At 40.7% G+C, this 15,562-nt stretch overlaps 2 protein-coding genes across 3 annotated transcripts; both read right to left on the bottom strand.

Annotated features, from left to right (window-relative positions):
* Nucleotides 1–4,495: 4,495 nt before the first annotated feature.
* gja2 (gap junction protein, alpha 2) lies at nt 4,496–7,874 on the bottom strand. 2 transcript variants are annotated; one of them, XM_008294000.1, is made up of 3 exons: nt 7,692–7,874; nt 6,347–6,403; nt 4,496–6,140 (listed from the first exon to the last, which is right to left on the bottom strand). In XM_008294000.1, exon 3 carries the CDS (start codon nt 6,087–6,089, stop codon nt 5,013–5,015), a length of 1,077 nt encoding a protein of 358 aa, XP_008292222.1. In that variant the 5' UTR covers nt 6,090–6,140; nt 6,347–6,403; nt 7,692–7,874; the 3' UTR covers nt 4,496–5,012. The 2 variants fall into 2 exon arrangements, with proteins under 2 accessions (XP_008292222.1, XP_008292223.1); XM_008294001.1 differs by having other exon boundaries at nt 6,347–6,406.
* Nucleotides 7,875–10,002: 2,128 nt separating this feature from the next.
* gjb1a (gap junction protein beta 1a) lies at nt 10,003–14,876 on the bottom strand. Its single transcript, XM_008294002.1, has 2 exons — nt 14,778–14,876; nt 10,003–12,214 (listed from the first exon to the last, which is right to left on the bottom strand). The coding sequence occupies exon 2, from the start codon at nt 12,198–12,200 to the stop codon at nt 11,478–11,480; it is 723 nt and encodes a 240-aa protein (XP_008292224.1). The 5' UTR covers nt 12,201–12,214; nt 14,778–14,876; the 3' UTR covers nt 10,003–11,477.
* Between the last annotated feature and the right edge of the window lie 686 nt (nt 14,877–15,562).

Here is a 15,562-nt window from a genome sequence, read left to right on the forward strand (position 1 = left end):
TTGATGTTTAGTTATGTTTTCTTCAGTTGATTAGTCACTAATTTTGTGTTGGGGTTATTGTTTTGTTATTTAGAACAACCATGGACATATGGACATGAAGCAATCAATAAATGTTGCAAACCCACTCCATTGACTGTGTCTCTTTGGCCGGAGAGGCTATGGTGGTCAGCATTCACCAGTGTTATATTAACGAGTGAAGAGAAATCTCTAATAAGATAATGGATGGATGGATGGACTTATCTAATTTCTGGAGGGACGTTGAGCAGTTCAGTTTTTTTCTGCTTGTGTTTGGTTTACCTTTCTGTGCAAAATACCCTTAGAGGTGTTTTCCTGCATTCACGTCAGGTGATATATTGATCACATGATGTGGGTCAAAGTTTCTTGTGTGATTTTTGTCGGTGTGCTTTGAATCAATGGAATATTCTGCCTCAGCGTCAGAACTGTGCATTCACTGTGGTAGATCTGACCAGGTTTACGTAGAACATGATGGACCCTGTCTCAACCAAACTAAATGATCTTGGTCTCATCTGATCAAAGAATGTGCTCCCAATAGTCACAAGGATTCTTATGTTCTTTAGTAAAGTGTCAACTTGCACGGGCGAAAATTTGGATCTCGAAAATTGATATCCGGACACCACTACAATAACCTAATATGCGGATATACTAATGTTTGGGTCCAACCCTAGTATTATGGTCACTGCGGCTCTGACTAGTGGTACTATGTATTCTGTACCTCCTGTTTACTGTTACAACTGTGTTTTGACAGATTTTTAGCTGTTCCCCAATCTTCCTGTGGATGTTTCCATTTTTGTGAAGTCTCCGATTTTTGGCAATTGACTTTTGTTGCACTAATTATTACTTTTGGGGCCTGTGTTTTCAGCACAGTTTTTGTAAAGCATTTGTTTTTAATTGTTTATATAAGAAAATACTCTGCTTGACAATATAGGAATACTACTATTATTGATAGGTGATGCTATTTTGAATACTTAAACACTTAACTGATATTTCACTTCTGTTGTAGACTGTGTACATTAGATTCACACACAGCTGCATTAATTAAAAATAAGACTCACAACATTTATACTTAAGTCTGTCTTGTTTACATCAGTGGGCATGCCACCACATGGGGATGGTTCTGCCTTTTGTTATTGTACGACAGAGTCAAACTCATTATTGTGCCATTGGAGAATCAAAGGACAATGAAGGACAACTTTTTATTTCACAAAGTCATTAACAGTGTTCACTGACATGACCTTAAATTTTAAACTTCTACAAGTCTTTTATCATGGAGGTGTAACAGATTGCTAGAATCTATTTTTCTGGCTTTTCTTGTCTTTTTTAGATAGCGACAGCTGAAGAGAAACAGGAAAGAGAGTTATTAGCTACAGAAACCCCTCATGCAGGAACACCTCATTAATGACATTAATGTCTGAACAGGTTCAAAGTTACAGTGAACTGAAATGACATTTGGTTTTCATGATCAACCGTCATCAGTCACTGCTGTGCCTATGATCTCAGCGCTCTGCCAATTAAACTTGAAGGGAGGAGCTGATTTATTGGAACCTTTCATCGTTGTAACGGCCCAAATGGTAAAAAACAATAACAAAAAAAACATCAGTTGATGTTGACGCAACTTGCACAAAACAACTAAAATATGCCGGCTTTGACAAAAAGCTACTTCAACCGATCTAGTGGTTCATAAATGTCTGTACTAACTTTTTATGGCTGTCAAATACCTGTTGAGATTTTTCAGTCCGATGGAAAGCAGTGAACTGATGGATGCTATTCAAAAACAGTGCATGTTCCTAGTTTACATCCGTATTCTATCTGTCCCAGTTGGTGTTGGCTCGGCTTCAAACTTCACCCACATGTCTGGAAATTCATTGCTCCCTCACAACAGCTGACGTCCCCACCAACAACAAACAATAAATATCTTCAGTTCCTGGCATGTTCTTTTCCAGAGTCCGCAAAAGCCTTCAAGGTTTCCCACCTCACATGGAGACCGAACCTACAGGAGGTGTGACAGTTTAATGGAAAACACCCACATTCGGTTATAATGGTTATGTTGTAATGCCTTTTCATGGTGCACAGCTTCATGACCAATAAATGAGGCCTTTCAGGACTTTTGAAATCAATAAAATACCTAAATACTGGGGTGAAAAACATAATACGCTAATCTACACAGACATCCCTCGCTTACTTTCTGGCCTCTGGCATACAGAAGCAGAATGTCAAAAGAGAACGTTTTTTGTAAGGTAACATATAATTAGACGAAGATAAATGGGTTATGTTGGTGCGTTCTAAAGGCCAGGTTTTAATGTCCTGCAGAAAGAGAAGCACAAATCAGTCTTCTCCATAAGTGGGTCAGAATTTGACCTGTAAAACAGGCGCTATGACGGGCACAAGTTTACCGCTGGCGGGCAACGCAGCAGCGGCAGAAATAGCCTCTTTATGTATTGACTGTAGCACGGGATCATACATACAGGCCTTCAGTGATTCATCACTAACAGTAAAATGTACCCTCCCTGTCCTGCGTGCATCCCGTCGGCATGATTTACGAGGAGCAGTGGGACTGGGCGGCGAACAGTATCAGCATATCGCTCGTACTATTCTGGCTCGCAGATTTGGTTGCGTATGGTTTTAACCCAGAGTTCATAACCTTCACCTCCGTCACCTGTTCACTTCTCGGCCTTGTTCTGTCAAGAGAGATCGGGCTGCTTTGGAAGTCAGAGGGCACCTAAAGCGAGCGTCCGTCAGTCTCCTAGACCTGACCAGACTGACACCACTATGTGTGAGGATTCATCTTTAAACATACGCCACTGGGCTAAACTCCTATGAAGCTACTTGTGACTGCTTCAAATATGCAAGCATGTGATTCCTTCAAATAAAGAACTGAAGTGAATGTAGATAAGACAAACCAGCGAGCTTTATCATACACAGCTAGTGTTTGAATGAATAAAACTATTGGAGTCGTCTCACCGTGGGGCACAGAACAGATAAAACATTGCACAATCATCCAGTCACTGATTGGCCATATTAGGACAGCATCAATTTTCAAATATTAGTTCTGCCTTTTGATTTAATGAACCACAAGCCACTCTGTCTGCACTGAGGCGAAATTGCTGGCTTCTTATTGATGCAGGAAAAGAAATTTTAGGTCTCCTACCCCCATTTCATCCACCATGCTCCTCCAAATGTGCATGAGATCTATTTATAGCCGGCAGAGAAGAAGAAGCCTTTGAAGCACAGCTCTCACCAGTGCATGGCTACGTGTTTTGGAAATGGGTCCATCCACACTGTATTTAATCTATGAGTGTGTCTGCTGCAGCTGGTGGAAAGCAGGCAGCTACCGGGGCAGCTTCTGGGGAAAAAATGAGCAGGGCTGCACTGATACACATTACAGATCGTATCATAGCGTGGCTGCACAGCAACACAAGGCAGGAGTAGGAACGCGCTGCATTTATGTAACGGCAGGTTTAAATTTGATGTTGTTTGTGCAGTTTAAGTTAATAAATTGAATGCATGGCTTAAAATTAATGATTCTTCTGGTCTTTTAAAACCTAATCTGTTTAATAGGATACTTGAGATGATTGGCTCCCTCACATAAATGTTACCAGCTCCCATCCAATCAGGTGAAAGAGTAACATGAAAGCAGATGTGCACCAATTACAGTCCAGATTGGGATTTTTTTCTTCCTGTGAGGACTGTGCCTACACTCAACCTTTCATTAAATGTTTATTATAACGACTACTGCTCCGAACCATAGTATGAGAAATGCAGACAGCTCGTACAGAAGCATGTGATATCCATTTGCACGCATTTTTTGCACTTGTGTGAGCTTTGGAATATGGTCAGGACACTTCAACTCAAACAAGGGACCTTTTCATGTGAAATCAAGATGCACTTTGGCAGTAAAGTGAAGCTAAAAACCAAATAAATACATAAGATTAAAACCTATGAAGGCCAACAAACAAACCTCTACTGGATAGAAACAAGCTGCCAGTGTACAGTTCTAACAGTTTGTGGTCAAAGTCATAAGATGTACTCCCATGTCTGATTTAAAAGAGGATAAACCACTTTCACTTAAATGATTAAAACATCCATAACTCCACAGCAGTGCAAGTCAAAATATACAGTTTCTAGATATTGGAATACTTTTCATATTCAATTCAAATTCATTGAGTTAATACTGTTACATTACCCTTCAAACACCATCTTATCAGAGTCCTATGTGAGTATCAACTTGCTGTAGTTCGACTGTGACGTACGCTGAGCTGTGGGATGAATAATACAGTTTTCATTGCCGCGATTTTATTTTGGGTCACATAATCCTCCCCTTGCCTCCAGGAGGGGATAAGCAGCTGCATATGAACAGAAGAGTTTATCTCTAAAATCTATACGACAGGCAGGAAAGAGTTACAGTTATTTTTAGTCTCACAATGATGACAGTTTCCTAAATTTAAAAATAACGAAAACAGGAATTCTGACAAAACGCTCCTTTAACTGCACGTCAGTTTAATTAAAGTACACATTCACAAATCAGTGTAGCAATCGGATGCTTGTGTATTTCACCGTAGTGTATGTATTTCTGGAGCTAATCCATCATTTCTGTAACACATGTACATTTGTCAAACGATGCTTCTAATCTTTTCAGTGCATCTCACAGTTTTTGTAACACAGTACAACCGTAAACTAAAATCTATCTCAAGTATATGAAAAATCATTAATAACAAAATTATGGACAAAGAGTTCCTTTGCTTTAAAATCTTCAAATGTATCCATAACATGCAGACACATCGTGGGAGCAAAGTCAAATGAATTCAAGTGTATCCTGCCAAAGCCTCCTTGTAATGACCTCTCACGATTTAAAGTCCTGATGAGAGCTACAGTGTCTTTTTTTTTGTTTGCTCAATATTTTGTCCCTTCCACGCTCATGCAAATACTTCCATCGGCTAAAGCACCGCGGCCTTCTCCTGCTGTTCCTGAGTTGTGGATCACAACAAGGAAGGTGCTCAGATCTTCAGGTCGTCCAGCCTGCTCTTGTTGTTGTTGTTGCTGTGCTTGCTTGACTGACTGTTCCTGCGCGGATTTTCAACAGGCATCTCAAAGACCGAAGTGGAGGTTTTCCTCTCCTTCATGTCGTCTCCCTCTGCTTTACCTTTCCTCTCCACGGCCATATTATCTCTGTTCTGCTTGTAAACCACTTTGCTGTTGTAGGGGCTGTAAGGAGAGTTGGGCTCTGCCATGCTGTACTTTGGGTCCGTAGGGAAAGCTTCAGGCACTGCAGGGTGACCAGCAAAGTAGCTGTAGTTTGGGACGTAAGGCATTGCGGCCTCGGTAAGGACTTTGGGAGCCTGCTTTGCAGCACGAGATCGTCTGTAGCGAAGACCCTGGTGGCAGTTTTTGAAACCTAGATGGTACATTTCCACCAGGTTTAGAAGCAGGGAGACGCAGGCCACAGCCAGCATGAAGAGGATGAAGATGGTCTTCTCAGTGGGTCTGGAGATGTAGCAGTTCACCATGTTGGGGCAAGGCCAGCGGTCGCAGGTGTACATCGGCTTGAGCTCAAAACCGTACAGGAAGTACTGAGCTACAATAAACGCCACTTCAAACAGCGTCTTAAAAATGATGTTGAAGACGTAGGTTCGCAGCAGTGCACCATGCAAGCGCACGTGGCCCAGGTTGTCTTTAACTGAGCCCTTCTTGGGCTTGTTGCCGAGTAACTGCTGCTGGTTTTCATGCTGTATGGCAAGCTCCTTCAGTTTCTGCTTCTCCTTTTCCTCCATGCGGACCAGATGGAGGATGTGGCCCAGATAAATGAGAGTGGGCGTGGACACAAAGATGATCTGCATCACCCAGAAGCGGATGTGGGAGATGGGGAAGGTCTTGTCATAGCAGACGTTCTGACAACCGGGCTGCTTGGTGTCGCACGTGAAGCCGGACAGCTCGTCGCCCCACACCTTCTCAGCGGCGGTTCCCAGCACCAGGATGCGGAAGATAAATAGCACTGTAAGCCACACTTTGCCCACAACGGTGGAGTGTTCCTGGGCGCTCTCCAGCAGCTTCCCCAACAGGTTCCAGTCCCCCATACTGGCTCACAAATATACCCTCGGCTTTATGGGCGAAACCAGGAGAGACGCCTGTAAGGAGAGGGGGTAAGGTTTTAGTTTTGCTTGGAAAAAAACACTGTAATGAAGCAAAATTTGGCATTTCTTTGTGCATTTTCTAGTTTTCTGTATATTCCAAAACTACACTATATGACATCAGATAACAAGTTAAAGTTACAGTAACTTCATTTTTGACCATTTAAGGGCTTTAACACAAGCAGTAAAGACAACACTGATACCTTTGAAGTCGATATGCCTCTGTCCCCTTGGTTTGAATGTTCACTCTTCTTCTGGCTCTGCTTTTGGCAACAATTCCCAAAGAAAAGATTTATTATGAAGCTGCTAAATGCACCATTCAGTACCATCAGACCAATCAAATTTATTTAGTTAGCAACATCCTGAGTTAACCAAAATGCTGTATATGTTAACATTTTTTTTAAAAAGGAGCAACAAAATTTTATGCAAAATATCAAGACAGGAGAAGACTAGTAAAATCTAAACATGAACACAAACAAATAACAGAAGAAGATGCTAAATCTGGCAAAACAGCATGGCAACTTGTAAGACCAAAAGGTACTGGAAACAATGTCAATGCAGGGGAACTATGCGATCTACTTTCTAATTTTGTTTTTAGCTTAAAGTTGGTTTTTCGACTTCAAAAAATGACTGCTGTAGGTGAATTCTGTTCAAACGGTGGCTAGGACAGAGATTTCATGTCATTTATACGCTACCAGTGTGCAGTGCACTTATTGTAATCATGTCAAACATTCTATCAAGTGCATTATTAAAACATCTGATCCCTCCTATTAATTATCTAAATTGCCCATCTGCACCCTTACATAATAATCACATTCAATAAACAGTAGAAATGAACTAAAGCTGCATTGTTGCTGTGGAATTAGCTTCAACCCTTCCCTTCATAAATACAGCATTTCATTCCATTTTTGCTAGTTACGTCACTTGCACACATCCAACCACGAAAAAGGACTGTGGTTCAGGACTGTTTCGAATGGAAACATTGATCCATCATGAATTCCCTGTTTGTATTCCTAAGTCCGAGTGTATGCGAATAAAAAGAGCCAGGACACAGATGACTGTGTCTGAGGGAAAGCCCTGGAGCCGCCACGGTGAGACCTCAGACTCGCCATAGATCTTGTGACACAGTACCCAGCAGTAGTCCCCGTCTCCAGAATTAGGTTTCTAGTTTAGATTTCATGGCCTATTACTTACAGCATAGCAACAAAAAAAGAGACATTACGTTAAAAATAGTTTACTCGTCCTTCAGAGTGATCAGTGCTCAGAATTAGACAAAGCGGGACTCTTAACACCTGTTTGAAACACATTTAGCCTGTGAGCCAAGAGTGAAGGAAACTTGTCACACATTTGAATTTGTTGAAACTGCACTGAACCTTGGCTTGAATTTAATTTATAGCTTTATACTTGGTTATACTATACAAGAGGTGCTGCAGAAAACTATTAGAAGTTTTGAACGATTAGTATATTTAACTGTAGCGTAGACTATGATCATTAAGTAAACCATCCAAAAAAAGTTTTTTCTTGGTATCTTCATGCAGAAAGACCCACCTGATAATGTTCATTTCCTTCAGCGTCACTGAGCGACTGAGCCTCTTCGCTTCACTGAGAGGCCATGCTCTCCTGAACCACTGAGGAAGCTCCAAGACGAACCTTCTCTCAGATACTTTTCACTACAAATGATCACTGTGATCCTGCCTGCTGCCCTCCCTCCCTCTCTGAGCTTATCAACGGCCGGCGTTCAACGCAGCACCACAGCAGAACCACTGTCTTGTCTCACATGAAGCCGTTCCCGTCTGTAGAAAAGTCTAAAAAACCCCTTCTCTTGAGAGGTGTTCCTGTTCAACAGAGTGACAGCTGATGAGTCCAGTGAGGATGATGCAGGTTTCATGTCGGTGTGTCTCTAAATAGAATTCATGTCGAAGGGAGTGACTTTGTTGTGACTCTTATGGTGCTCTGACCCTTGACTGTGTGGAGGAGCTGCAGACCCCTGCACTGAAGGTTACTGCTTAGTAAATAACAGTCAAACTTTATGCAGGGTGCTATGCGTCGTCAAGTTTTAAGGTTGTTGTTTTAAAAGGTAATGTACTACACTTAGCTCATTACTTAAAAAAAGAACAATCCATTACTTTATTCCTTTACTTAGTGGAGAAAGTAACTCCTTACACTACTTGTGACATTACTTTTACCATTACTCCTCAGTATCTCATGTGATTACCAGCTAATGAGACGTTAACCCTTACACCTGCCATATCAGCACAGATTCCTGTCCTAACAAGGAAGACATGGAGATTTTTCTTTGTGCTTTAATAAGATATGATCACAAAAACCATCTGATAATCAGCCCAAGAACTCCCAACAGAGAAACTTTGTGACAAGAACAAAACTCTTCTTTATGTGTAAGAAAATAAAGTTCGCTCTGGGAGCAGGATAGATGACTTTAAATAGAAGAAGTTATTAAAAGTGATTAGTGGCTGGAATGGGATTACTGTGTTTAGGAACAGACAAGTGTAACACGATTACAGAAATGTGGTGTTACTTTGTAATATCTGTGGACACACTGGTGTCCTCTGAAAGTCTTTTTTACTTTTGTTTCAACTCAAAGTTTCATTTACAGTTGCTCCACTGCATTTACTCATCTGTAAATACGTATAGTTTTTTAAAATTCGTTTTTGTTTTGCCCTTTACTTTAGTCCTTCCAGCTTCTGTTGCTTTATACTGCACATTGTTACATTTATTCAACAACTTTTCCAACTCAAATTTTCATCTAAAACCGATGATCTGCTTTGAAATGTGTTCCAAATGACCCTGTCAAAAACAGAGAAGATAAAACCAGGTCCATAGTTATTATTCCCATAATGTACTTTGCAGTTTTTCAAATAATATACAACACTGAAATGAGCCATTCTACATAATGAGCACTTTTACTTTTGGCTGATAATACTCTGTACTTTTAGTACAGGTGCACCTGTGAATGCAGTGCCTTGCAATGTAATGTTAATTTATGATTTTACTACTTCTACAGCCAATCAGCATGGCAGCTGATGACAGCTTTTGCCATTAAAGTCTGATCTCTGTGACACATATGATCTCACAGGATGACAACATTTTAATTAAAGAGCCAACCAGTGTTGTAGCTGACTTTCTGAACAGCTTAATAATCAATCATATCCTTAAAAATGTCAAAATCAACCTCCTTCTGCTGAATTGTGGGTGGAAAGTGAAAGTTTGGTCAGACACAGTCACACCAAATACTAACCACAGACTGAAATAACAGAGACTTGTTTTTGTTGTCGTGCTGCAAATATGCTTTTTTTCAATCTTGAACTCTGTAGATGGAGCACGGGTGACACGTTCCATAAAAAGAGAAGTGCCCTCATTCCTGTGCCGTGGCAGGTCCAGCTGTCTGCAGGGTCAGCCATTGTCACCCACACGCTGACCCCCGTGCATAGCGAGGCTATTGATAACCCCTAAACTCTGCCCTCTGGCCTTCACCAGAAGAACTTAATCTGCCTGGGAAGTCTCCTCACAGGTTGCAACGTGGGCTCCAGGGATTTCACGCCTAAAGATGGTGATGGAGCCACTTGATGAACGATGAAGCTTCGTTCATATATTTGTTTTTCTCTCAGACCCCCTGTTGACAGCTAAGACGAATCACAAAGTGGTACCTTTGTGACTGCAGCATAATTTGTTGTTATAGATGACTGCTGCTCTCTGGTCATTTATGGTATTACAGCTCCACTCAGTTAGGAACTCCTACCAAATACATCATCACTATGTCAGGGTCAAAGCCAATCAGCTGTGGATGGTTCACGAGTCACTTCAGCGTGCGAAAAAACTTCATAAAAATGACACAGTTACATCAACTCTGGTGGATTTTATTCTGTTCTGTATGGACAATATATAAACATCCAGCTTTAAAATGAATACATTTAAATAACATGTTTAGCATCAGTAGTAAACTTCAGAAACAAAAATTTGCAATTCAAGTTTTTTTTTCTGTTTTGAGTTGTTGCTTTGTTTTCATCCAAAGGGATTTAAATACCAAAGTAAATCATCTGTAGAGAACAAACACTGTTATGTTTAGCATTTCTGAAGTGCAACCATAGACTGCATGTAAAAGATGGATGCAGCCACGCTGACATCACTGACTGATTTGTGGACTGCTGAGATTGATACTCACCCGTTCCCTCGTTGCTCTTTCAAAGCATGACGTGAGGAGTGATGGGTGAATCTGACAGAAGACACGCCCACATATACTGCACAGTAGTGACCTCACAATCACAAGGTAGTTCCACCCTAAACCATATGCAGGATGTTTTGTTCGTCTATTTAACTCCAAAGTGGACAATAATTCACAAAATGGACACCATTCTTTATTCAAAAAGTCTTGGAACTAGCAGTTGAAACCATCGACCCATTCAGCAAATCTTTACTGAGGTAACAAATCAAGTTGAAAATTGGGTCAGTTTCTCTCATTCTTCGACACAATCAGACTTCTTGTTGCAACCAGAGGAGTCGCCCCCTGCTGGCTGTTTGAAAAACTGCCTTTTTAAAGCACTACTGCATCCCTTCTGAAACCCAGAGGCTACGTCCATCTTTTATATACGGTTTATGAATGCAACAACCCTGTACAGGATAAAGCAGGTGTAGCTATGAATGAATGAATGAATGAAGTGCAGTATGTTTACCATGTATTAGTGCAATAACTCACCAATAACAGCTGAAGAAACAAGACATCCTTCAGTCCATTAGATTCCATACTGACTTAAACAAAAGCATGACATCTGTGATTATAGTTGACTTATATGATAGAGTAAAATTAATAATATTTCTCATAATTTCACTACATCGGCACACTTTTCTGGGACAGTCTGCATGTGGCAGAGGTCACATTTCATAATTTGATGTTCTCATTTCAAGTTCAAAAGTCAAAACAAATCTATGATAAGAGAAGAACGTGGTAAGTCGGAATATTTCTTCACAAAATGTTACTAAATTGATCTTTAGTTGGCCAAACATCAAGCTATCATATTAAGTAAGTACTAAGTGCTGCTGTATACAGTGTTGTTTTTTTTTCATTTAAATCTTTGCACAGGTTTTAACTTATCAATAGATACTGAAACCTAAACTGCTGGTGCAAAAATAGTCTGAATTTTTCTCCACACTGGAACTAAATGCTGAGATTATAACCCACTGTATACACCGTTACCATGTCATGATGGGATGTCCAGTATATTTTAGGAACCTTGCTCACGAGTTGAATCAGTAGTTGTTACCTGAAAGTGACAGGTCACTTATTTGTCCCTTTGAGTGGTATGAAATACGTGTGTTTTGTTAGTATGAGCAAAGCTTTTGTTGGATCCAAGCTCCCATAGTCGAGTCTCCAGCATTGTGCAAATGCTTACTGCAGGCCTTCCCCACCAGGAAGACCACCTCTGCGATGTTGAGCAGAATACAAACCCCTGATGCCGCCAGCATGAACACGGTGAAGACAGTCTTCTCTGTGGGCCTCGACACAAAGCAGTCCACTGTGTTGGGACAAGGGTACGAGTCACACTTCACCAGCCGGATCATCTTGTAGCCGGGGTAGATCATATAAAACACATACATGAAGATGACCTCGAAGATGATGCGGAACAGCAGGCTGATGACGTACGTCCACCACAGGGCTCCTGTGATTTTCATCTTCTGGGTCTTTATCTGCTCCAGGTCTTTGGGATTGGTCCGCCCCGACAGTTTGTAGAGCCTCTTGTCAACGTGGCGGCGGTGGGCCACATGCATGGCCACCAGCAGGGCTGGAGTGGAGACCAGGATGAGCTGCAGCGCCCACAGGCGGATGTGGGAGATGGGGAAGAAGTGGTCGTAGCAGACGCTGTTGCAGCCCGGCTGCTGGGTGTTGCAGGTGAAGCCGGACTTCTCGTCGCCCCAAACGCTCTCGGCTGCAACCACCAGGACCAGGATGCGGAAAATGAACAGGACAGAGAGCCAGATGCGGCCAATGCCGGTGGAGTGTCTGTTCACGCCGCTGATGACAGCATAAAATGATGCCCAGTTCATCTTTGGTTCCGGGTCTGAAGCAAAAGCACATATGACAGGGTCAACATGTGGGAGAAACAGCACTGTGTATTATTTTATATTTTTTGTAGTTTTTTTTGTAGTTTATTTTTTTCCCCACTACATGGAAACATGATAGAACACAAGACAAAACAAACCTGCAGTACATCATCAATCATCCATCCATCCATTATCTATACACCCATCATCCTCACTAGGGTCATGGGGGGCTGGAGTCTATCCCAGCTGACTCAGGGTGAAGGCAGGGGACACCCTGGACAGGTCACCAGTCCATCACAGGGCTACACTTAGAGACAGACAACCAAGCACACTCACATTCACACCTACAGACAATTTAGAATCACCAATTAACCTCAACATGTTTTTGGACTGTGTGGGAGGAAGCTGGAGAACCTGGAGAGAACCCACGCTGCACGGGGAGAACATGCAAACTCGACACAGAAAGATCCTGGGTGTCCTCACCAAATGCAATTTAAAAACAAAACATAGCAAAAATATTTTCACAGCTAAAACAGAAATATTTGCTTTTTGATTCTAAAAATGAATCTTAATAATCTTTGAATGACGCCTGCTATGCTCTCTAATACGTCTCAGATTTTTCAAAAGCAGAGACAAACGAACACTGCCATAATAAACGAAACAATTTTCCTGGTTTGCTTTTACTCTTTCAATGGAAAGTGACCTTCCTGGTGTCGAGTAACGCCTGTGTGTAATTCTGTAATCTTTAGATTTCACCACAGCATGTTTTCCCATATAGTATGTCCTCTCCTTTTGACATTTTTACAGTTTCCAAAACCAAATGTGCACACTAAAGGAAATTAATTTATTTTTATTTAATTCTTTTTTCCATGTAATGACACCTTTTGGCTGTTTATGCAGCGACTCATTCATAAGGTGCCTTTAAAGCTCAGCCGTGCCCGTTTAGCTCCCTAAAAAAATCTTTAAAACGTTTATAGAAATTACTAATACTAGCACAACAAGACTATTTCTGAATATAACATTAAATTTTGTGTCACTGATGATTTTTAAAGAGGAGAAAAGTTATTTAACATTAATTATACAGTATTCTCTGTATAATGATGTAGTACTTTACTGTATGTTTTGCAATATTTAGTATTTATATATCGACGTTTTTACTTTTATTACTCAAGTATGTTCAAACCCGACCCCGTAGTTACATCGTATTCAATAGAGCAGATTAAATAGTTTAAAGCTGAAATCATGATTAGATGATTCACTTTCAGAAAATTTAGATTTTGAAAAAAAATAAAAAATTGTAGAGATTTGCTGCTTTTCTTTTCCTCTGTGGCGTAAATCTGAATAATTTGGGTTTTGATCTGTCAGAAAGACAAAACAAGCAAATATCAGACATGACATTCGACAAAAGAAACTTTAAACTATTCTCAACACCTTTCTACACCACAGTTTAGAGTAAAAATCATCAATCATAAAATAATACAAAATAGAAGAATAATATTTGCAACTCCAGCCGCTAACACCAACAGCGCTGTAGAGCAAATGACGATAAAGTAATTAAAGTAAAGAAGCAGTAAGTTCAGCTCCCAAACCTCTGTTGTCTGTTAGAAAACAGAGAATGAAGGGTGATGCTTTAATATTCAGAAGCAAACTTAAAAATCCTTCTTTAGTAGTTAAATATTAATCCACACAATACCGTACCTTGATGTCAGTGGGACAGTTTAGTTGCAGCAGCTAAGAAATTTGTACACAAAGAACTAAAGTTTTTGTAATTAAATTTTCAGTTGTCTAGTTTTTCTTCTCACTAAATTAATAAATCCCAGGTTTTCCAAGTCCAGACAACAGACAATGTGTACTGTATCCTCTGTGCTGACCAGTGCTCATTTATCTGTGACTTCTGCATGTTTGCATTTCCAGTCTAGTGTAAATGTCAGAGTTGTTACCGGGCTCAGCTGGAGGTGTAAGAGGCATAGGAGGCAGCGTAGAGGACAATGTTGACCCGCTGGTTTGGCATGGATGTGAATCCAGAGAAGAAGAAAGCCTCTCTGCCCCCCTCTGCTGCTGGCAGGCCACTTAAGAGTGCAATACTGAGGTCTGGCACCATGTGTCATGTGACATACTTTCACCAGTCGCCATGGTCTAGCATGCAAAGTGGGCATCTGTGCTCAGCATAACGGTGTCTGTAATACCTTCTTCACTTTTTGGCAGGGAAAATAACTTGTGCTCCAAAATGGACATGATGAGGAAAGATAAGCACCAATCTGGTTTTTAATTTATTACAATTTAAGCAATATGAGCATTCAAGCCCTATTTTGTGACCAAGTTAAACAATAAAGACAGCCGATAATTCAGTTTCATTACTCAGTTTTGGATGAAATTTCATTAAGTGCATATTTTAAAAGATACCTTTCCCCATATTCTCTTTTATCTGACTTTCTAAACTCCCTTATGCCAAATAGAGTAACAGCAGAGCACAGACGACCCACAACCACAGAATAAAACTGCTGAACACACAAAACAAACTGTCCAACGTCTCCACAGCTACACAATCTGGTGATACAGTGAGAAATAAAATTAGCTTACCCTCAGCTGCAGTTGTGAATAAAGTACATCCAGCAACATTTACGTTGGCATTAGCAGATTTTTTTCAGTCTATGACTGTGAACAAGAGTATCAGAGCACCATGACTTTGCATTGCTAATGATTTCTCTCACACTAGCCACTGCCCTGCACTGAGGAGGTCATATGCTTTTGTGCAAAGAATTTGCATACAATAGCCCCATTTAGCCCGAGCAAACAAACAGCTTCAGAATTCAGATCAAACGTTTTAATTTCTGCCCAGCTGAAGAATCTGTGTGGGGTCTGCGGTCTGTCCACTGCTTCTTATTGTGCTGTGTTCAGCAGAGGAAGCGGAGGACGTTTTTGACGCAATATGGAGTAAAACATAAAGGTCTAAAACAAAGAATGACACATAAAATCTAAAGATAAGAGGACAAGGGTTTGTTATCCTAAGAATCAGTCCCTCATCTAGCTTTTCTCCTCAACCTTTACATCCACGTTGCTGCTGCTGCCTGCTGAATATTTTGATTCAACCACTGAATGATTGTGCTTCACTGTGGAACCAAATGGAGACGTTTGACGTGTTTCTTCTAAGTGGGATTAATTGCTAGATTTTCACACTGAATGACCTCCTCAGCTCCCTCTTTGTAATGTTGACGTTTGTTGTAGCTGCATAAAGCTGCCTTTTTTATAAATTAAAATCAGCAGATACATTTATAAAAAATCCACACAGGCTTGGTAATATAATGCACTGTGTGATGTTATTAAAGAAGAGACAAGCTGAAGAATCCAATTTTAAAGTTGTTGTT

This window comes from Stegastes partitus, unplaced genomic scaffold, assembly GCF_000690725.1.
Source record: "Stegastes partitus isolate 25-593 unplaced genomic scaffold, Stegastes_partitus-1.0.2 Scaffold928, whole genome shotgun sequence".
NCBI classification, from domain to species: Eukaryota; Metazoa; Chordata; class Actinopteri; family Pomacentridae; genus Stegastes; species Stegastes partitus.

Excerpts from the sequence above, each read along its gene's own strand:
- gjb1a (XM_008294002.1), bottom strand. The coding sequence starts at position 12,200 with ATGAACTGGGCATCATTTTATGCTGTCATCAGCGGCGTGAACAGACAC.
- gja2 (XM_008294000.1), bottom strand. The coding sequence starts at position 6,089 with ATGGGGGACTGGAACCTGTTGGGGAAGCTGCTGGAGAGCGCCCAGGAA.